Source organism: Anomaloglossus baeobatrachus, chromosome 1 (assembly GCF_048569485.1).
Source record: "Anomaloglossus baeobatrachus isolate aAnoBae1 chromosome 1, aAnoBae1.hap1, whole genome shotgun sequence".
In the NCBI taxonomy this organism is placed as follows: domain Eukaryota; kingdom Metazoa; phylum Chordata; class Amphibia; order Anura; family Aromobatidae; genus Anomaloglossus; species Anomaloglossus baeobatrachus.
The window spans coordinates 20,779,704-20,802,920 of record NC_134353.1 but is presented as its reverse complement, the minus strand read 5'-3'; the positions used below and the strand labels follow the sequence as shown (position 1 = coordinate 20,802,920).

Genomic DNA, 23,217 nt, shown 5'->3' with positions numbered 1-23,217 from the left:
GAAACAAAAAACTTTGAAAAGCTGTGAAAAGCAGACTACTCTTGGATGTCATCCTAGTGCAGTCTGATTTGTTTCACGGACCCATAGACTTCAATGTCCAAGTGCCATCCAATTCCTGAAGGCAAATTGTGCATGGTCCGAGAGATCTGAGGAAAACAATTGAATATGTGCACAACTGCATAAAATACCATGAGTATGAGTGCTAGCCATCAACACCACAGATAGCAATTGTCCAATTTATACAAGCATGAGCACAAAACCTAAGGACTGAGCTGAAGTAGCTGTGTAACAAAAACAGGCCAGTCACTATTATAAATGGTGTACATGACTAGTTGTATGTGCAGTACCATGTGGTGTTCCTCATAGTGAAGGAGTAAAGGATGTGCCCCTATATCCATGCTCTAATACTTTATACAAGGTTACCGCATGCTGTGATTTTTTTTTCACACAACCATGAGTAATCAAGAGTGTCACTTAACCTAAAAGTTGGAAGCTTTAAAAATATTATATACAAATAAAAAAAAAATGTCTGCTCCTTTTTCACCTTGCCTAAAAAATTAATATAAAGCGATAAAAAAAGTATATTGTCAGTGACATTATAAAAATGTCTCACCGCTGCCACCAATTTGTCATGACGATCACAAAAAGAATGGATACTTAAGGCATGAACCAACAGCAACTAATACTACTAGAAATGCTCCTCTATCACTGGTAAAAGGAGCGAGGAAGCCTTGGGGTCATGTGCTCATGGGCAATTCACAGCAACTCCTCTCTAGACAAAAAGGGCACTACCAGTTGTCATTTCCTCAGCCACTCCTGTTGGGGGTTACAAGGAACAGTGTCCCGGTATATCCTCTCTTAGTCCAAAAATACCCTCTCCCTGTTGAACTCATAGGTTGGCTTCTCTGTGAAGTTCCTCAACACTTCTAGACTGGCATCTGCATGTAGTGCAGCCTACAACTCCTGACTAGGGGTATCCAGAAGCAACATTAATGTGCCAATCTCACTGGAACCCTCTGGGACCCACTTTGGGTAAGGAACCTGTCCAGTTATTCCCCAGGATGATGTGGGCCCAGAAGCCAGAGTGTTACCTGTGTTCTGTGCATTTGAGGATGAGAGTGCCCATTTAGGCTGTCTCCCATGAGAATAACAACACTTTACCACCATCTTCACAGACTGTGGATAACACTTTACTTTCATCAAGTATTACTTCAGGAACAGTGCTAATCATGGAGCAGCCACCGCAAGCTGTGTCATAGACTTTCATGACACTGAAAATCTGCACATGACCACTTTTCTCAAGGTCCTTGTGCCTGTCCCTGTGACACCTTGGCCTATCAGGTCGTCACAGGGTATTGTGCAATCTGCCCTCCTGTACAATATCCACCTCCTTCTTGGTTATGGGCCCATAACCTTTGGTGTTGAAAATAACAAGTTAATCAAAATCCTAGGAATACTCTGCACCACACCCACCAGACACACCAGTGGCTGACCTGAAGGGAATAGGGTTACCCGCTTGGGGGGTTTGTTAAGGGGAGGTCAGGAGACAGTGAGTGTGTGAAGTGACTCAAGAGGAGAGGTCAGGAGCTAGGCTCCTTGAGACTACTAGGTGGCAGATGTTGGACTGGGCTTGGTAGGAGCTGGACCCCGTTCGCAGGGGATCATGACAAGGGGCACGGACTGTCGAGGAGGACAGCCGGCGGCCTTGTGCCATCACCGGGCAGGGGCCAGGGCACGACGGAGAAGTGGACCCTAAGTCAGGAAGGAGCTTCAGGCATCCTGGCAATTTACCCGACGAGGACGGAGCCTTCAAGGTCCGTGCTCCACTCGCTCCAAAATTGGCGTACTAGCGCAACGAGGGGGATAGGACTTTCCCCATACATAGTCCAGAAAATCCCAAGTGTGAATCCTGAGAGCAAGCTCATCCAGTTAGCCACACTGGTGAGCGGGACCCGATTAGTTCTATGCTAAAAGGACCAGTTAGAAGTAAGGTGCCACGGAAAAGGCCACAGGCTAACAAGCAACACCAATGGGCACAGGATCTAGGCGTGCTCCCTCCCTCCTGCAGCGATATCAAGAACTTTGGTTTACCACGGTTGCCGGTGTCAGCGTTATTGGATTGAGTGAGTGAACCCTTACCATCCCAACGGCATCTCCCTGTCACCTACACCGAGTCCTGCGGCATCCCCCTACCCGTGGAGGGGTTAAACATATGGCTGCCCACACCATCGCCATCGGGTATTCCCAATCCCAGCGGTGATACCCCATCTTACTACGCACCACGGGTGGCATCACAAACTGTCCATACATATCCCCTGTAAATAACCCCCTTTATTACGAGTGGCTGCGCAACCCCGACCCCCGGGTCCGGAGACCCCTCGAGTCACTGCGGATCCGAGCAGCAGCAGGCTGCTGTCTCGGGGGCGGCACATCCCTATCGCCCTTAGCACTGATTCTCACCTCTGGTTGAAAATCCTAAGCAACATCCACCTTAAGAGCGAAATCACTCCCCTGCACAATGAAACACATCATCATGATGCACAACATTGAAATCCACATGAACAACATTTGAATCACATGACTCACTAGATCTAGGAGGGTTTGTCAGGAACATATTGAACAACCAGCCATTCCAGATCAGTCTCCATCAAAACATTTTAGGGAGGTTCTCTGATTTCCACACTTTCCGCAATACCTTCCTGGTATCCCATTCTAGGAAAACCCAGGTCTACTGCAAAGGTCTGTGACATTCACAACCACATTAGGTGAGTGTATATATTTTTTATATACTACTCCTGTCATTTGGTATTACCCTATCAGCGCTTCTTTTTTCTAGTTTTATCATCAGAAGATCTTTCGGCATCCTCATTATAAAATTCAGTGTTACAAGTATGCAAAGGGACTTATATACAAGCCCATGCATTGTGGAAACAAGTCCTGTGAACAGATGAGATTAAAATAGAAGTCTTTGGCCAGAAAAAAGGGCACAGAATTTCAGGAAAAAAAATATCTCGCCAACCATTAGGCATGGGGATGGATCAATCACGTTTGATGCCAACATAACACCATCTGAAAAAAGCTGAAGTTGAAAACAGGATGGCTTCTACAAATGGATAATGATCCTAAACACATACCAAAATCCACAATAGACTACCTCAAATGGTGTCAAGCTGAAGGTTTTACATTGGCCTTCACAGTCCCCTGAACTGAACATCATTGAAAATCTGTGGCTAGACCTCAAAACAGCAGTGGATGGCATGCAAGACGTGCCAGGAATCCCATAGAACTGGAAGATTTTTCATAGGGTCGATGGATAAAAATCTCTCAAGCAAGAACTGAGAGACTCTTGGGTAGCTAAAAAAGCATTTGCAAACATTGATAATCCTCCAAAATGTACATTTTTCTTTCTATTATACTCATTTATTTAACAGATGTTTAACTTACTTTTGAGTAGCCATATATACCCAGTAATTGGGCCATCGAAAACATATCACCTATAAAGGCAGCGACTTCTCCATGTTTTCTGCAGGAATAGTTTGGAACCTCCAATTGTTGTCCAGTCATAATGCTGAGAACATTCTGCACAGATTGTATGGAGTCTCCACATGTATCATACAGATGATAGCCCAGGGTGATATTGGGTAGAAGATCTGATTTCTTGTTAATCTCATCAATAGCAAAGATGAGAGTCATCAGGGTTGCATAGTTCTTCACATTTGGACTGTGGGAATATTCACAGATTGATATATTAATTATGTTTTGTTTCAAATTCCATTGCTTAAAATTCATAGTAAAATTGTCATAATATTTTGGGTTACGTGATTGTTGGAGACTTCACTTAACTTCTTTTTGACCATCAATAAGCATTTAAACAACGATTGATAAAGGGCTTTATTCTTTTTGCCAGTCTAAGGAATAGATGAATAGCACCCCACCCCCTTAGGTGAAAATCCATGGGTGACAGCTGTATATGGAACTGATCGGGGCCAATTAACCACTTACTTACAACATTCAAGTAGTTAAAAGCGGATAAAAAGACCCCTTTGATAGGATCAACCACCCTTAATCACTGGTGCCAATCGCTGCCATGATACACTGAGCCTGTTAGACCCTGCTATGGGACACTGATAGGTCTCGGGATGAGACCAGCCATCAAACAAAAAACAATTGTGTTCTACAGTGAGGCTAAGTGAAAAAGTAAAAAAGTTAAAGAAAATATTTAAAAAAGTTAAAAAAGCAGCGCACAATAATCATAAAAACCTGTTTCATCACTAAAAATGCAGCATTTGTGTTAAAACATAAATGAGCAAAAAAAGCACAAATAATTGTTATTGCCACATCCAAAACAACCTTATATGTTAAACTGTCACACTATTTATCCCATACATCAAAGAATGGAAAAAAAAATTACATAACAAGGCGACATGGAAGAGTATCATTCCCTGCTCCCATCGGTGGAACCGTGACATCATTGCGGGGCACAGATGGGTTGGTATGGCTAAGATGAGGGAACTTGTTCAGTTCACATTAGCCAATTTCAAATTCAGGACAAACATTTCCCTATCTGTTTCTAGGTCGTGTGCCCGAGAACTTTTGGGAAAACCCGATAATGATCGACTATATTTGTTTTGCAGTGCTTTCTAATAACATATGATGATTTTGGATAGGATTGTGGTACTGTATAATGATTGGGGGATGTATTTAATGAATGGAGTGAGTGGGGAGAAATCAGAGGAGCTGCGTACTTTTTTTTTTTCTTAACTTTTTTTGTGGATGTTCCTGTAGCCAATTACGGTGCAGAAAAAATCCACAAGATTCAGACATAAGGGCATGTGTCATTGGCTGCCTACAGTAAGTCACATGTTCCTCTGCATATAAAATGCGGACATGTGTGTCAGTGCCATTTTGTGATGAGGGATGGTGCTGCTGCTGATGCTGCTAACCAGTGAGCTTAGCTTGGGGTTTAATCATAGGTAGTTGAGCTAGATGGGAGAGTGATAGTTTAGAATGAGGACATGCAGTGTAGGGAAAGGTTTGTTTCACATATCGGCATTTCATGATATAAATACTGTGAGGCTGCGCTCACTGAATGTATTGGGGGACACACACTTGGCTGCTATAACTGAAGCTCACAGGAAAACTTTTCTATTTAAAAGTCCAGTTGGTTTATTTAATGCCTCATAAACCACACTTGCAACTTAAAAACAAAAGCCTCTTCTGGCTTAAAGGAACATACACTGTATTATAGTCCATTTAACTAAGGTATCACAAACATTGATTTGGATACAGTCCCTCATATTAGCACATTAGCAACTGACCAGTATACACACATGCCTTTCAAGGTTGTTACCTTCTGTAAAGATTTCGATCAGCTTTTCAGGAGCTTGAGCAGGTCTCCCACAGATTCCTAGGAAGACTGCCCCTCTGAGATCACCAACCGGGAACTGTGACTTGCTCTCAGCCAGGGATGCCGCGGTCAGTCCAAATCCCAGGAGGGATCCAGCTCCCAAAGTGCAGAGCAACCACAGGTTCTATACACCTGGCCTCCAAGCCAGTGACATCATGGGAAACTGCAGCCGGTTCTAATCCACATCGACTCTTTCCAGGGTGCCTCTAGAAGTCAAGTCCTTCCAAGCACCCAGAGACCATGTGACCAAACAGTCTCTTAAATCAGACACCCACAGGTGGAGGTATGTGATTATCCAGACCTGTACAACACACTGGCTATTGTTAAAGGGAACCTGATCCTTAAATGCAGTACCAAGACTTTGTGGAACTACAGGTCCCAGAGTAACATTTTCAGTTTAATATTGCAGGGGACCTTCTCCATTGCGACACATAGTGACCATTTACAACATTTGTGGTCGATACCTCACATAACGTATTACTAAGTGTGAGTGTCTGCTAAAAATTTGCCAATTAACCATCTCAATAGGTACTGCTATTTTCGTAGTGCCTGCTAAAAATTTGCCAATGCAGCCATCTCAATAGGAATTGCTACTTTTTGTGCCTGCTAAAAAAATTTGCCAGTGAACCATCTCAGAAGGTATTGCTACTTTTTACTGCCTGCAAATAATTTGCCAATGAACCATCACAATAGGTATTGCTACTTTTTAGTGCCTGCTAAAAATTTGTCAGTGACTAGGGATGATCAAATACCCTATTATTCGCTCCGCCGAATATCCGACGAATACCTCACCGCTATTCAAGTATTCGCGAATATTCGGCCCCCAATGCAAGTCTATGGGAAAACAGAATAATTTTATGTTCGACCTGTCGGTGAGCTGGGGTGACTGAGGAAGAGACTGAAATGGATGGGAAAAGGCAGAAACATTATGGGCACAGCCTTTAGAAGGTGCTCACTGCATTTCTGTCCCCTCCCGATTCATCCAAGATGACAGGACGCACACTAATGTGCCACCCGCATTCACCCTCTTCCTCTGATTTCTGTCGCATGTGCCATGAGACATGCGACAGAAAACTACTCCCCGGGTCCAGCTAAGTGCCCGCATACACCCCCCGGTGTTTTCCGGTGTTCCCCCACAGTTTTTACCTTTTTGCAGTGCTGATCCCCCGCATCCCTCCTCCTTCACAATGAATGCCATGCGCATGCGTAAAGCGTGGCTGCCAGCTCAGCTCAGCTTCCTGTGTTCCGTGAGAACAGCTGTGGAGCTGCGCTGGCTTCACGCACTCTGCTGCTGTGACCCGGGGAGGGGAGGTGCAGATTCTTTGCACCCACACACCTCACATGGAGGGTCTGCACTCCTAGGAAATGGGGAACACGTTCCCTGAGCATGCCCCCCATATTATAGAAGGTCCAGAGTCGTCATTGGACTTCCAAAATTTGCTTGGACCTGTCCCGCCCACAGCCATGACTCAGTCATGGGTACGGGATTGAAATAGACCAGGTGAGTGCTGCTAAGAGCAGTTCTACTATTCATATGTGAGGCCGTATGGCACATTTTATAAAAATATTTTAGTGTAGGACTGCTTCAAATGAGATTTGCCGTGACGTGGCGAAGCAGCTCAAGAAATTGCAATTTTTTGCCAAAAATCTCAAAATTTTTAAAATAAGTACAGTTTGGAATGTTTAGTGCTGTAGTGCACATTTGGTGCTGCTTTTTTGTTTTTTCTTTATTGAATTGGTCGGTGGTTGACCTCCACCTTGCTTTGCACCCCAATTTGGGATGTATTCCATCTGTCTAGATTTTGGCGGTTGGTGACTGCTCACATTAAGTCATCAGGCTTTGTCCACAGGCTGTTTACTTCATGCAGCATTTGCTTGGACCTGTCCCGCCCACAGCCATGACTCAGTCATGGGTACGGGATTGAAATAGACCAGGTGAGTGCTGCTAAGAGCAGTTCTACTATTCATATGTGAGGCCGTATGGCACATTTTATAATAATATTTTAGTGTAGGACTGCTTCAAATGAGATTTGCCGTGACGTGGCGAGGCAGCTCAAGAAATTGCAATTTTTTGCCAAAAATCTCAAAATTTTTAAAATAAGTACAGTTTGGAATGTTTAGTGCTGTAGTGCACATTTGGTGCTGCTTTTTGTTTTTTCTTCATTGAATTGGTCGGTGGCTGACCTCCACCTTGCTTTGCACCCCAATTTGGGATGTATTCCATCTGTCTAGATTTTGGCGGTTGGTGACTGTTCACATTAAGTCATCAGGCTTTGTCCACAGGCTATTTACTTCATGCAGCATTTGCTTGGACCTGTCCCGCCCACAGCCATGACTCAGTCATGGGTACGGGATTGAAATAGACCAGGTGAGTGCTGCTAAGAGCAGTTCTACTATTCATATGTGAGGCCGTATGGCACATTTTATAAAAATATTTTAGTGTAGGACTGCTTCAAATGAGATTTGCCGTGACGTGGCGAAGCAGCTCAAGAAATTGCAATTTTTTGCCAAAAATCTCAAAATTTTTAAAATAAGTACAGTTTGGAATGTTTAATGCACATTTGGTGCTGCTTTTTTGTTTTTTCTTCAATACAGTACAGTGACAGCGCTCTAACTTCCGGGTCACATGCGCCGGTCACATGACAGCATGTGACCGGCGCTTGTTGCACTGTCACTGTACTGTAGTCACTGTATGGGAGAGCGCCGGATCCGGTAAACCGGCGAAAAGCCGGATGTGTGAAACCGGCCTTAATTAGACACCCACAGGTGGAAGTATGTGATTATCCAGACCTGTACAACACACTGGCTATTGTTAAAGGGAACCTGCTCCTTAAATGCAGTACCAAGACTTTGTGGAACTACAGGTCCCAGAGTAACATTTTCAGTTTAATATTGCAGGGGACCTTCTCCATTGCGACACATAGTGACCATTTACAACATTTGTGGTCGATACCTCACATAACGTATTACTAAGTGTGAGTGTCTGCTAAAAATTTGCCAATTAACCATCTCAAAAGGCACTGCTATTTTTGTAGTGCCTGCTAAAAATTTGCCAATGCAGCCATCTCAATAGGAATTGCTACTTTTTGTGCCTGCTAAAAAAATTTGCCAGTGAACCATCTCAGTAGGTATTGCTACTTTTTACTGCCTGCAAATAATTTGCCAATGAACCATCACAATAGGTATTGCTACTTTTTAGTGCCTGCTAAAAATTTGTCAGTGACTAGGGATGATCAAATACCCTATTATTCGCTCCGCCGAATATCCGACGAATACCTCACCGCTATTCAAGTATTCGCGAATATTCGGCCCCCAATGCAAGTCTATGGGAAAACAGAATAATTTTATGTCCGACCTGTCGGTGAGCTGGGGTGACTGAGGAAGAGACTGAAATGGATGGGAAAAGGCAGAAACATTATGGGCACAGCCTTTAGAAGGTGCTCACTGCATTTCTGTCCCCTCCCGATTCATCCAAGATGACAGGACGCACACTAATGTGCCACCCGCATTCACCCTCTTCCTCTGATTTCTGTCGCATGTGCCATGAGACATGCGACAGAAAACTACTCCCCGGGTCCAGCTAAGTGCCCGCATACACCCCCCGGTGTTTTCCGGTGTTCCCCCACAGTTTTTACCTTTTTGCAGTGCTGATCCCCCGCATCCCTCCTCCTTCACAATGAATGCCATGCGCATGCGTAAAGTGTGGCTGCCAGCTCAGCTCAGCTTCCTGTGTTCCGTGAGAACAGCTGTGGAGCTGCGCTGGCTTCACGCACTCTGCTGCTGTGACCCGGGGAGGGGAGGTGCAGATTCTTTGCACCCACACACCTCACATGGAGGGTCTGCACTCCTAGGAAATGGGGAACACGTTCCCTGAGCATGCCCCCCATATTATAGAAGGTCCAGAGTCGTCATTGGACTTCCAAAATGGATTACAGGAGATTTTTTTTTTCTTTACAATAAATTGGTGAAAGAATGAATGTTTTGGAGAGTGTTTTTTCAATTTTTTTTTTTTTGTCTATTTTTTTCTACTTTTATTACTGACAGAAGATGATGTCGGGTATCTGATAGACGCCATGACATCACAAACTGCTGGGATTGATGTCAGGTGACATTACACATCTGGTATCAACCCCATTTATTACCCCGTTTGCCACCGCATCAGGGCAACAGAATGAGCTGGGGCGAAGCGCCAGGATTGGCGCATATAATGGATGCGCCACTTCTGGGGTGGCTGCGGCCTGCTATTTTTAGGCTGGGAAGGGCCAATAACTATGGTCCTTCCAACCCTGAGAATACCAGACCACAGCTGTTCGCTTTACCTTGGCTGGTGAACCAATTTGGGGGGAACCCCATTTTTTTTTTTATTTAATTATAAATAATTATAAAAAAAGAACCTGGGGCCCCTCCAGATTGGATCCCCAACCAAGGTAAAGCTGCTTTTTCCTAGCTGGCTATCAAGAATGGGGGGGACCCCACGTTGCTTTTTTTTTTTTAAATTATATGTTTTTTTGGCTAAATACAAGGCTAGACACCTTTTAGTGCTACATGAAAGTCACTAAAGAGTGTCAGTTTAGAATATGCAGGGGGGTGGGACATTATGTATGTGTTTGACATCAGTCTGCCTGTATATCTATCTATCCATCTATCTATCATCTATCTATCTAGCTATATCTATCCATCTACCCATTATCTATTTATCTATCTATCTATAGGGTGCTTTACACACTGGAACATCGCTAGCGATGTCGTGCGCGATAACACCCGCCTCCGTCGTTCGTGCGACATTTGGTGATTGCTGCTGTAGCGAACATTATTGCTACGGCAGCGTCACATGCACATACCTTTTCAGCGACGTCGCTGTGACCGCCGAACAATCCCTCCTTCAAGGAGGAGGTGCGTTCGGCGTCATGGCAACATCACTACGGCGTCACTAAGCGGCCGCCCAATAGCAGAGGAGGGCGCGGAGATGAGCAGCCGGAATATCCCACCCATCTTCTTCGTTCCTCATTGCCGGTGGACGCAGGGAAGGAGATGATCGTCGTTCCCACGGCGTCACATACAGTCATATGAAAAAGTTTGGGCACCCCTATTAATGTTAACCTTTTTTCTTTATAACAATTTGGGTTTTTGCTATTTCAGTTTCATATATCTAATAAATGATGGACTGAGTAATTTTTCTGGATTGAAATGAGGTTTATTGTACTAACAGAAAATGTGCAATCCGCATTTAAACAAAATGTGACCGGTGCAAAAGTATGGGCACCCTTATCAATTTCTTGATTTGAACACTCCTAACTACTTTTTACTGACTTATTAAAGCACTAAATTGGTTTTGTAACCTCATTGAGCTTTGAACTTCATAGGCAGGTGTATCCAATAATGAGAAAAGGTATTTAAGGTGGCCACTTGCAAGTTGTTCTCCTATTTGAATCTCCTATGAAGAGTGGCATCATGGGCTCCTCAAAACAACTCTCAAATGATCTGAAAACAAAGATTATTCAACATAGTTGTTCAGGGGAAGGTACAAAAAGTTGTCTCAGAGATTTAAACTGTCAGTTTCCACTGTGAGGAATATAGTAAGGAAATGGAAGACCACAGGTACAGTTCTTGTTAAGCCCAGAAGTGGCAGGCCAAGACAAATATCAGAAAGGCAGAGAAAAAGAATGGTGAGAACAGTCAAAAACAATCCACAGACCACCTCCAAAGACCTGCAGCATCATCTTGCTGCGTATGGTGTCAATGTGCATCGGTCAACAATACAGCGCACGTTGCACAAGGAGAAGCTGTATGGGAGAGTGATGCGAAAGAAGCCATTTCTGCAAGCACGCCACCAACACAGTCGCCTGAGGTATGCAAAAGCACATTTGGACAAGCCAGTTACATTTTGGAAGAAGGTCCTGTGGACTGATGAAAGAAAGATTGAGTTGTTTGGTCACACAAAAAGACGTTATGCATGGAGGCAAAAAAACACGGCATTCCAAGAAAAGCACTTGCTACCCACAGTAAAATTTGGTGATGGTTCCATCATGCTTTGGGGCTGTGTGACCAATGCCGGCATCGGGAATCTTGTTAAAGTTGAGGGTCGCATGGATTCAACTCAGTATCAGCAGATTCTTGACAATAATGTGCAAGAATCATAGTTTCATAGTTTCATAGTTTCATAGTTTTTAAGGTTGAAGGGAGACTCTAAGTCCATCTAGTTCAACCCGTAGCCTAAAATGTTGATCCAGAGGAAGGCAAAAACTCCCCAATGTGTCAAATAAGCTCCAATGGGGAAAAAAATTCCTTCCTGACTCCACATCCGGCAATCAGACTAGTTCCCTGGATCAACACCCTGTCATAAAATCTAATATACATAACTGGTAATATTATATTTTTCAAGAAAGGCATCCAGGCTCTGCTTAAATGTTAGTAGTGAATCACTCATTACAACATCATGCGGCAGAGAGCTCCATAGTCTCACTGCTCGTACAGTAAAGAATCCTCGTCTGTTACCATGATTAAACCTTTTTTCCTCAAGACGTAGCGGATGCCCCCGTGTTCCAGTCGCAGGCCTAGGTGTAAAGAGATCTTTGGAAAGGTCTCTGTACTGTCCCCTCATATGTTTATACATTGTGATTAGATCCCCCCTAAGCCTTTGTTTTTCCAATCTAAATAACCCCAAGTTTAATAACCTGTCTTGGTATTGCAGCCCACCCATTCTTCTAATAATCTTGGTCGCTCTTCTATCTACCTGTAAGATTATGTTATTTATAACCTTCTATACTTTTGCTATCAAGAAAAGCATCCATTCCTCTCTTAAATTCATTCAGTGAGTGTCCATCACCACTTCCCCAGGAAAAGAGTTCCGGAGCCTCACTGCTCTTACCATGAAGAACCCTCTTCTATGCTGATGTAGGAATTTTCTTTCCTCCAATCGAAGAGAATGCCCTTGTTCTTGTCATAGTCCTTGGTACAAACAGATCATGGGAGAGATCTCTATATGGCCCTCTGATATATTTGTACATATTTATTAGGTCTCCCCTAAGTCTTCTCTTTTCTAGAGTAAATAGACCTAATTTTGATAACCTTTCCGTGTATTGTAATGCACCCACTCCATTTTTTATTTTAGTAGTCCGCCTCTGAACCCTTTCAAGTTCAGTAATGTCTTTCTTGAGCACTGGCGCCCAAAATTGCACACAATACTCCAAGTGTGGTCTGACGAGTGATTTGTACAGAGGGAGAATGATGTTTTCATCTCGTGCCCCCAGACCTCTTCTAATGCATCCCATCCCCTAATTGCTTTGGTGGCTGCTGCCTGACACTGGGCACTCCAATTTAGATTCTTATTGACTAAGATGCCTAAGTCTTTTTCCATGTCTGATTTCCCCAGCAGTTTTCCATTTAGTAAGTAATCGTAGCATCTGTTTCTCCTTCCCATGTGCATAACCTTACACTTATCTGTGTTAAACCTCGTTTGCCATTTTTCAGCCCAATTCTCCAATTTACTCAAATCCATCTGTAGTTGCAAACTGTCCTCCTTTGTGTTAACTACCTTACATAGTTTTGTATCATCTGGCCTGTCTATCACATTACTTAACTCCCTTAATACCCGAGGGTGAATGCCATCAGGGCCTGGTGATTTGTCAATTTTAATGTTACTAAGTCGGTTCTGCACTTCTTCCTGGGTTAGGCAGGTCATACTTAATGAAGCATTTACATGATCACTCTGCATTTCCCGTGGCATATGCTTTTCCTGTGTGAACACAGTTGAGAAAAAAGTATTTAAAACATTTGCTTTTCCCACATCGCTTTCTATGATTTTACCCTCATTATTCTTTAAAGGGCCAACACCATCAATTTTAATCTTTTTTCTGTTTATATAATTAAAGAATAGTTTGGGATTTGTTTTGCTTTCCTTAGCAGTGAGTCTCTCAGTTTCTACTTTTGCTAAATGTATTTGTTTTTTTACACATTTTATTTTTTTTCTCTATATCTTTTTAATGCTTCTTCGCTGCCTTCTTGTTTTAGCTTTTTAAATGCCTTTTTCTTATTATTCATTGCCCCTTTTACATCCTTATTTAGCCACATTGGATTTCTCCTGTTCCTAGCCCTCTTATTTCCGTATGGTATGGCTCGCTCGCAGTGGGTGTTTAATACCGATTTAAAAATTTCCCACTTATTTTCTGTGCTCCCATTTTTGAGGACATTGTCCCAATTAATTTGGCGAAGGTCTTCTCTAAGCTGATTAATTTTTGCTTTCCTGAAATTCAGCGTTTTTGTAACCCCCCTCCAAGGCACCTTACTGAAGGACAAGTGGAATTGTATTATATTGTGGTCACTATTCCCGAGGTGCCCATCCGTACGTCTGTTATTCTATCTGGCCTGCTGCTTAAAATTAAGTCCAGAAGGGCTGCCCCTCTATCCGGCCTCCAGAAGGGCTGCCCCTCTATCCGGCCTCCAGAAGGGCTGCCCCTCTATCCGGCCTCCAGAAGGGCTGCCCCTCTATCCGGCCTCCAGAAGGGCTGTCCCTCTATCCGGCCTCCAGAAGGGCTGCCCCTCTAGTTGGGCCCGGCACAAGTTGGGACAGATAATTATCCTTAGTTACTGACAGAAGCCGGTTTCCTTTCTGAGATACGCAGGTTTCAGTTTCCCAGTCTATATCGGGGTAGTTGAAGTCCCCCATAATAATCACCTCATTGTGATTTGCTGCTTTGTCTATTTGTTTCAATAATACATTTTCAGTAGTTTCTGTTATATTTGGTGGCTTATAACAAACCCCCATGAGGATTTTATTAGTTTTCCCTCCTTGTATCTCCACCCATAGAGACTCCACCTCTTCATATCCTTCTTGGATATCTTCTCTTAGTCTGGGCTTTAAACTGGACTTTATATATAGACATACTCCACCCACTGGACTTTATATATAGACAGACTCCACCCCCTGGACTTTATATATAGACAGACTCCACCCCCTTTCCTTTTTTTACGATCCCTCCTAAACAATTCATATCCTTGCAGGTTAGCCGCCCAGTCATAACTGTCATCTAACCATGTCTCAGTTATTCCTACTATGTCGTATTTTTCCTCATACATTACCAGCTCCAGTTCCTCCATCTTATTGGTCAGGCTTCTTGCTTTGGTCAGCATGCAGGAAAGAAGTGACGAAGTTGAAGTTACGCAGGGGATGAATATTTCAGCAAGACAATTATCCAAAACACCGCTCCAAATCTACTCGCGCATTTATGCAGAGGAACAATTACAATGTTCTGGAATGGCCATCCCAGTCCCCAGACCTGAATATCATTGAAAATCTGTGGGATGATGTGAAGCGGCTGTCCATGCTCGGCGACCATCAAACCTAACTGAACTGGAATTGTTTTGTAAACAGGAATTGTCAAATATACCTTCATCCAGGATCCAGGAACTCATTAAAAGCTACAGGAAGCGACTAGATGCTGTTATTTTTGCAAAAGGAGGATCTACAAAATATTAATGTCACTTTTGTGGTGAGGTGCCCATACTTTTGCTCCGGTCAAATTTTGTTTAAATGCAGATTGCACATTTTCTGTTAGTATAATAAACCTCATTTCAATCCAGAAATATTACTCAGTCCATCAGTTATTAGATATATGAAACTGAAATAGCAAAAACCCAAATTGTTATAAAGAAAAAAGGTTAACATTAATAGGGGTGCCCAAACTTTTTCATATGACTGTATAGCGATGTGTGACGCCGCAGGAACAACAAACAACCAGCGGAATGCACCACCAATGATATTATGAAAAGGAACGACGTGTCAACGATCAACGATGTTTGACGTTTTTGCGATCGTTGATCGCCGCTCCTTGGTGTCACACACTGCGATATCACTAACGGTGCCGGATGTGCGTCACTAACGATGTAACCCCGACGATATATCGTTAGCGATGTTGCAGCGTGTAAAGCACTCTTATCTATTAGAATGTAAGCCCGCAAGGGCAGGGCCCTCTTCCCTCTGTGCTAGTCTGTCTATTGTAACTTGTATATGTATTCTGTATGTAACCCAATTCTCATGTACAGCACCATGGAATCAATGGTGCTCTATAAATAAATAATAATAATAAATCTATCCATCTATCTATCCATCTATCTCTCTATCCCTTTATCTATCCATTATCCATCTATGTATCTATCCATCTCTCTATCCATCTCTCTATCCCTCTATCTATCCATTATCTATCTCTCTATCTATCTATCTATCCCTCTATTTTGTTGTGGTGTGGATGGAGGATGGTCCTACCTTTGGATGCTATGATCTCTGGATGCCAGTCTGGAGTCCTCCTGTTGTATGTAGTCTGTCCTTTAACAGTTTTTTCTTAAGTCCTTTAAATCCTCTATTTCCTCGTTTTTCATAAAATTAATCTTTAGTCCAGCTCAATTGAGCTCACTTTCCTCTTCCGCGGAGTTGAATTTTCCAGGTTTTCTCTTACTGTTTGCTCATTACAATGTATAAAGTGATGGAAAACTCAGGAGCTCATCTTCAATGCTGCTTACTCCTATGAATCTATCTATCTATCCCTTTATCCGATAGATAGATAGATAGATAGATAGATAGATAGATAGATAGAGTAATAGATAGAGGGATAGATGTATGAATGAATGGATAGATAATTAGATAGATGGATAGATAGATAATGGATACATACAGTTAGGTCCAGAAATCTTTGGACAGTGACACAATTTTGGCGAGTTGGGCTCTGCATGCCACCACATTGGATTTGAAATGAAACCTCTACAACAGAATTCAAGTGCAGATTGTAACGTTTAATTTGAAGTTTTGAACAAAAATATCTGATAGAAATTGTAGGAATTGTCACATTTCTTTACAAACACTCCACATTTTAGGAGGTCAAAAGTAATTGGACAAATAAACCAAACCCAAACAAAATATTTTTATTTTCAATATTTTGTTGCGAATCCTTTGGAGGCAATCACTGCCTTAAGTCTGGAACCCATGGACATCACCAAACGCTGGGTTTCCTCCTTCTTAATGCTTTGCCAGGCCTTTACAGCCGCAGCCTTCAGGTCTTGCTTGTTTGTGGGTCTTTCCGTCTTAAGTCTGGATTTGAGCAAGTGAAATGCATGCTCAATTGGGTTAAGATCTGGTGATTGACTTGGCCATTGCAGAATGTTCCACTTTTTTGCACTCATGAACTCCTGGGTAGCTTTGGCTGTATGCTTGGGGTCATTGTCCATCTGTACTATGAAGCGCCGTCCGATCAACTTTGCGGCATTTGGCTGAATCTGGGCTGAAAGTATATCCCGGTACACTTCAGAATTCATCCGGCTACTCTTGTCTGCTGTTATGTCATCAATAAACACAAGTGACCCAGTGCCATTGAAAACCATGCATGCCCATGCCATCACGTTGCCTCCACCATGTTTTACAGAGGATGTGGTGTGCCTTGGATCATGTGCCGTTCCCTTTCTTCTCCAAACTTTTTTCTTCCCATCATTCTGGTACAGGTTGATCTTTGTCTCATCTGTCCATAGAATACTTTTCCAGAACTGAGCTGGCTTCATGAGGTGTTTTTCAGCAAATTTAACTCTGGCCTGTCTATTTTTGGAATTGATGAATGGTTTGCATCTAGATGTGAACCCTTTGTATTTACTTTCATGGAGTCTTCTCTTTACTGTTGACTTAGAGACAGATACACCTACTTCACTGAGAGTGTTCTGGACTTCAGTTGATGTTGTGAACGGGTTCTTCTTCACCAAAGAAAGTATGCGGCGATCATCCACCACTGTTGTCATCCATGGACGCCCAGGCCTTTTTGAGTTCCCAAGCTCACCAGTCAATTCCTTTTTTCTCAGAATGTACCCGACTGTTGACTTTGCTACTCCAAGCATGTCTGCTATCTCTCTGATGGATTTTTTCTTTTTTTTCAGCCTCAGGATGTTCTGCTTCACCTCAATTGAGAGTTCCTTAGACCGCATGTTGTCTGGTCACAGCAACAGCTTCCAAATGCAAAACCACACACCTGTAATCAACCCCAGACCTTTTAACTATTTCATTGATTACAGGTTAACGAGGGAGACGCCTTCAGAGTTTATTGCAGCCCTTAGAGTCCCTTGTCCAATTACTTTTGGTCCCTTTAAAAAGAGGAGGCTATGCATTACAGAGCTATGATTCCTAAACCCTTTCTCCGATTTGGATGTGAAAACTCTCATATTGCAGCTGGGAGTGTGCACTTTCAGCCCATATTATATATATAATTGTATTTCTGAACATGTTTTTGTAAACAGCTAAAATAACAAAACTTGTGTCACTGTCCAAATATTTCTGGACCTAACTGTAGATAGAGGGATAAATGGATGGATTGATAGATAATGGATAAATAGATGGATAGATAGATTAGAGTTGAGCACGGTTCGAGTGATTTTGGGGGCTGTTCTAGATCGAACTAGAACTCGAGCTTTTTACTAAAAGTTCGTTAGAACCGTTCTTGAACGTAACTCGAGCTATCAGCAAAAAGCCTAGCTAATTACTAGCTGGCTTTTCACTGTAATCATGTGAGTCACTCCGTGACTCACACTATTATCAAATTTCAGCGTATAGTGTGCGGGACTGCGCGTTCAGATCACTGCTGTTGGGATAATGGTGATCGCAATTTTTTTTTTCTGTTCTTCTTTCCATAAGCACGTGTAGTGGGGCGGGCCAGCATGTCAGCCAATCCCAGACCCACACACAGCTAAGTGGACTTTTTGCCAGAGAAGCAAGGACATGTGTCATACGCTGTCCATGTCACATGTCCTTGCATTATAAAAACGGACATTTTGTTCCAGCACGGCATTATCTGCCTTCTGCGTCTGGGTGTCAGTCACCGCTCACGCAGCTCCTGTCACTGATCCTGCTGTGTACGCTATACACACAGCGTTCTGCAGAATAGGGACCGAAGTTTATTTCAGCCCTTTTAAGGGCTAATTACAGCTGGTTCCGAGCCATAGGTGACAGTCAGGTCCGTGGAAACGCTGTATACAGCTTCAGATAACAGCGTCTGTGTAGCTAAGCTCAGGGAATTCCTTGCTGCATTTCACCATTAGGAGGGATAGAAAGTGAGGCTTCCTTTCCTCTACACTGACCCACAACCCGGCCACTGTACCCTCCTGTCCTTTTTAGCAAAGCCATTTTAATTGCAGAGTGCTGCCAGTTAGTGCCATCCAAAGAGTGGCTGCTGTCCTCCATTATTGTGCCACTTGTGCCAAGCCAGTACCACCACATCTGCATTCTCCCCTCCTGCACATTTTTGCAAAGCCATTTTAACTGAAAAGAGTGCTGCCAGTTAGTGGCATCCAAAAAGTGTCTGTTGGACTTCATTAGTTTCCCACTGGTGCCAAGCAATTTCCAGCACCTCTGCATTGCACCCTCAAGCTCATTTTTATTAAGACATTATAATAGCCAACACTGAGGAAACTTAGTGTCATCCAAAAAGTGGCTGTTGGACTTCATTAGTGTCCCACTGGTGCCAAACTATTTCCAGCACCTCTGCATTGCACACTCAAGCTCATTTTTACTAAGCCATTATAATAGCAAACACTGAGGAAAATTAGGGGCATCCAAAAAGTGGCTGTTGAACTTCATTAGTGTCCCACTGGTGCCAAGCTATTTCCAGTACCTCTGCATTGCACCCTCAAGCTCATTTTTACTAAGCTATTATAATTGCAAACTGTGCTGCCAGTTTAAAGTGAACCTGTCATCAGAAATTTAGCTATAAACCTAAAAGTTCCCCCCTCTGCAGCTCCTGGGCTGCATTCTAGGAAGCTTCCTATAGTTCTTGTGGCCGCTTTTATACCAAAATAAACACTTTGTAAACTTGTACCTTTTCTTATGCAAATTTCGTAAATCGTCCATGGGGGCGGGCTGCCTGGTGTCCGTTGCTGTCCTCCTGACGATTTACGCTGCCCCCGAACGCTGAATTTCAAAGCTCAGGACGCCGCCCCTGGGTGCCCGTGGTCCCGCGCATGCGCTGTTCCACTGTAGCGGTGCCGTGCACTGTGTGCACGTGTGACCGCTGGTGATGCTTTGCGCGGGCACGAGGTTATGGGCGGCGCTGTGAGTGTCATCAGCAAGTGCCGCCCATAACCTCGTGACCGCACTTTCCCCTATTACTCCAGCGTTATGCGCAAGCGCACGCTGGCCAGATGACCGGACGTCACCTCTTTCCCATCCTGCTCAGCAGCAGGTGACGTCCGGTCATCTGGCCAGCGAGCGCTTGCGCATAACGCTGGAGTAATAGGGGAAAGTGCAGTCACGAGGTTATGGGCGGCACTTGTTGATGACACTCACAGCGCCGCCCATAACCTCGTGCCCGCGCAAAGCGTCACCAGCGGTCACACGTGCACACAGTGCACGGCACCGCTACAGTGGAACAGCGCATGCGCGGGACCACGGGCACCAAGGGGCGGCGTCCTGAGCTTTGAAATTCAGCTTTCGGGGGTGGCGTAAATCGGCAGGAGGACAGCAACGGACACCAGGCAGCCCGCCCCCATGGAAGATTTAAGAAATTTGCATAAGAAAAGGTACAAGTTTACAAAGTGTCTATTTTGGTATAAAAGCGGCCACAAGAACTATAGGAAGCTTCCTAGAATGCAGCCCAGGAGCTGCAGAGGGGGGAACTTTTAGCTTTATAGCTAAATTTCTGATGACCGGTTCCCTTTAAGGGCCGTAGTTGCATTGTCAGGGATAGTCTGTGTTGTTTCTTCTACTGCCAATATAGCTAGACAATCTCTGCAATCTACACCACCCCTCAATTTTTACTACCACATTTTAAGTGGACAATCTTGTCGCAATCAAAATGAGTGGCAAAATGACAGATGCTGGTGGAAAGGGGAACAGGCGTGTTGGAAAAGAAAAAAAGTTTGTGTCCGTGGGAAAGGTGGCAAAGCTCCATTAACATCTGCTGAAGATAGGCAATCTTCCATCAAAAGTAAGATGTCTACTACTTTCCGTGGACAATCCGACGTGCTCCCGTTATTACAGACACGAACAACTTAAACAAAGGTAGATGATGCCCAAAAAAAGAACATGCTTGAATGGATCTCAAGTGTTCCAACAAGTGCCCTCTCCTCCACCTCAACTACCGCATCCAAAAAAACACAGTCCTCTGAGTTGTCATCCCAATCACACTTGCTTTCTCCCAGCTCTCAAGTCTCCATCCGCCCTGCACAATATGGTGGAACAGAGATGGCTGAGTCTGCAGAACTGTTCAGGCACACTATAGCCTGGGAATCAGAGGTCTGCTCCCAAGCTACAGTGAGTACAGACCAGGAAATGGTCTGCAGTGATGCCTAGAACCTTTGTGACTCAGATTCAGGCTGTGATGACCAAGTTTCTGAGCATAATGTTGACCCTTTTTCACAAACTGTAACACCTGTTGTTATAAACAATGAGGAACATACTGATGACGATGAGACGCAGATACCAGATTGGGATGACAACTTAAATATTCGGTTAGGGCAGGAAGAGGCTCGTTCTGAGGGTGAGGGGAGTGCAATCACAACGCTTGATGAGGAAGTTCTAGATCCCACCTACTGTCAACCCACAGTCGGGCACTAGAGGAGCTCAACAGTGGCGGTGGAGGAGGATGCAACTGACGACGAAGTTACCTTGCACCTTCCTGGACAGAGGAGGAGTACTGGTTGCACGTCTACAACTGCATCCTCAGCCACCACTCTGCTTCTGAGCACTAGTCGGGGTGACTCAGCAGGTCACATGTCCTCTAAGCCTTGCCTAGCCTGGTCCTTTTTTGACCTTGCAAAGGATCGCCCAAATCATGTGATCTGTAAATTTTGTCGGGAATCTGTTAGTAGAGACAAAAACCTCAGCAGTTTGACAACTTCTTCCATGAATCGTCACATGACTAAATATCATATTTCCCAATGGGAAGCTCACTGTGCTACAATGCGGCCTAGCGGAGCGGACAATCCACCGCCTGCCCCTTCCAGTCTTCCAGTGCATCCGCGCGCTCTTCATCTTCTAGGACTGTGGAGACAGCTGTCACACCTGGTTTTCTATGCACAACTTCTCCCACTGTAACCGCAACAGGCAGTTTGCTTGGTAGGTCGTCAGTTGGTTTGGAAGGGGAAACAAGTGCGTGTGTACAGCTCTCTCAGACATCGATAGCACCAACGTTGGATGAAGGCAACATCATGTCTACGCCTGCACTTTCCTCACAAACCTGCATTTTTCCAGCGACACCCTACTCACCACCGTCTACACACAGCAGCCAGATCTCTGTCCCTCAGATGTGGACAAATAAAAGGCCATTTCCGGCGACCCATGACAAAGCTAAGAGGTTGACTTTATCCCTCTGTAAGCTCTTGGCTACCGAAATAATGCCTTTCTGCCTGGTGGACACACAGGATTTTAGAGACCTTATGTCTGTCGCTGTGCCCCAGTACCAGATGCCCAGTCACCACTACTTCTCTAAGAAAGGTGTGCCTGCGCTACACCAGCATGTCGCACACAACATCACCGCTTCCTTGAGAAACTCTGTGTGTGAACGGGTGCATTTCACCACAGATACTTGGACCAGTAAGCATGAACAGGGACATTACATGTCGCTGACTGGGCACTGGGTAACTATGGTGATAGATGGTGAAGGGTCTGCTGCACAAGTCTTGCCGTCCCCACGACTTGTGTGTCAATCCTCTGTCTGTCCAAGTTCCTCCTCTGCTTCTGCCTCCTCAACCTCGTCTGGGTCCTCCACCTCCGCCCCAAGCCTGCTTGGTCAGGTCACCAGCGTTGTAACTGTGCACAAGGAATCACACACCCCTCATTACTATGCTGGCAGCAGAGCGCAATGGCATCAGGCGGTCTTTATCTTGAAATGTCTTGGAAATAAGAGTCACACAGCATCTGAGTTGTGGGCAGCTCTGGAGACTGAGTTTGGTAAATGGTTGTCTCCACTCAACCTGCAGCCTAGTAAGGCCGTGTGCGACAATGCTGCAAACCTGGGTGCGGCCCTTCGCATGGGCAAGGTGACACACGTGCCTTGTATGCCTTGTTGTCCAGCAATTTTTAACACACTATCCCGGCCTAGATGGCCTTCTGAACAGGGCACGAAAACTGTCTGCTCACTTCCGCCGTTCAACCGCCGCAGCTGAGCGACTTGCATTGCTCCAGAAGTCTTTCGGCCTGCCAGTTCATCGCCTGAAATGCGATGTGCCGACACGCTGGAATTCTACTCTCCACATGTTACAGCGACTGTGGCAGCATCGCCGAGCACTGGTGCAATACGTCATGACGTGTAGCCTGGGGCAACGATATGCAGAGGTGGGGCAGATCACCCTCATGGAGTGGTCTCAGATCAAGGACCTATGCACCCTTCTGCACAGTTTCGACATGGCGACGAAATTGTATAGCGCTGACAATGCCATTATCAGCATGACACTTTCAGTCATTTACATGCTGGAGCACACGCTAAACACTATTCGGAGTCATGGGGTGGGACAACAGAAAGGGGAGGAACTACAGGAGGATTCATATGCACAAGGGACAACAACATCACCAAGGTCCAGACATTCATCATCACCAAGGCGGCAGGCATGGGACCATGGGGGACAGGGATCAACAAGGGTGCATCGTAGCAGGTGAAATGTTGAGGAAGGTGCAGGAGAACATGAAGAAATGAAGGACGAACTGTCCATGGACATGGAAAACTCAGCGGATGAGGGAGACCTTGGTCAAATTTCAGTTGAAAGAGGTTGGGGGGAGATGTCAGAGGAAGAAAGAACGGTTAGCACCTCTATGCCACAATCACAGCGTGGACTTGGTTCGCATGGCTGCG

General features: G+C 44.5%; 1 protein-coding gene across 1 annotated transcript in view; it reads right to left on the bottom strand.

Moving 5' to 3' along the window:
* Positions 1-23,217, bottom strand: part of LOC142301259 (vomeronasal type-2 receptor 26-like) — a 91,683-nt gene that overhangs the window by 59,603 nt on the left and 8,863 nt on the right. The window contains exon 2 of the mRNA XM_075342573.1: positions 3,445-3,721. Coding sequence (XP_075198688.1) covers positions 3,445-3,721 — 277 coding nt within the window. The remainder of the gene's footprint in view (positions 1-3,444; positions 3,722-23,217) is intronic.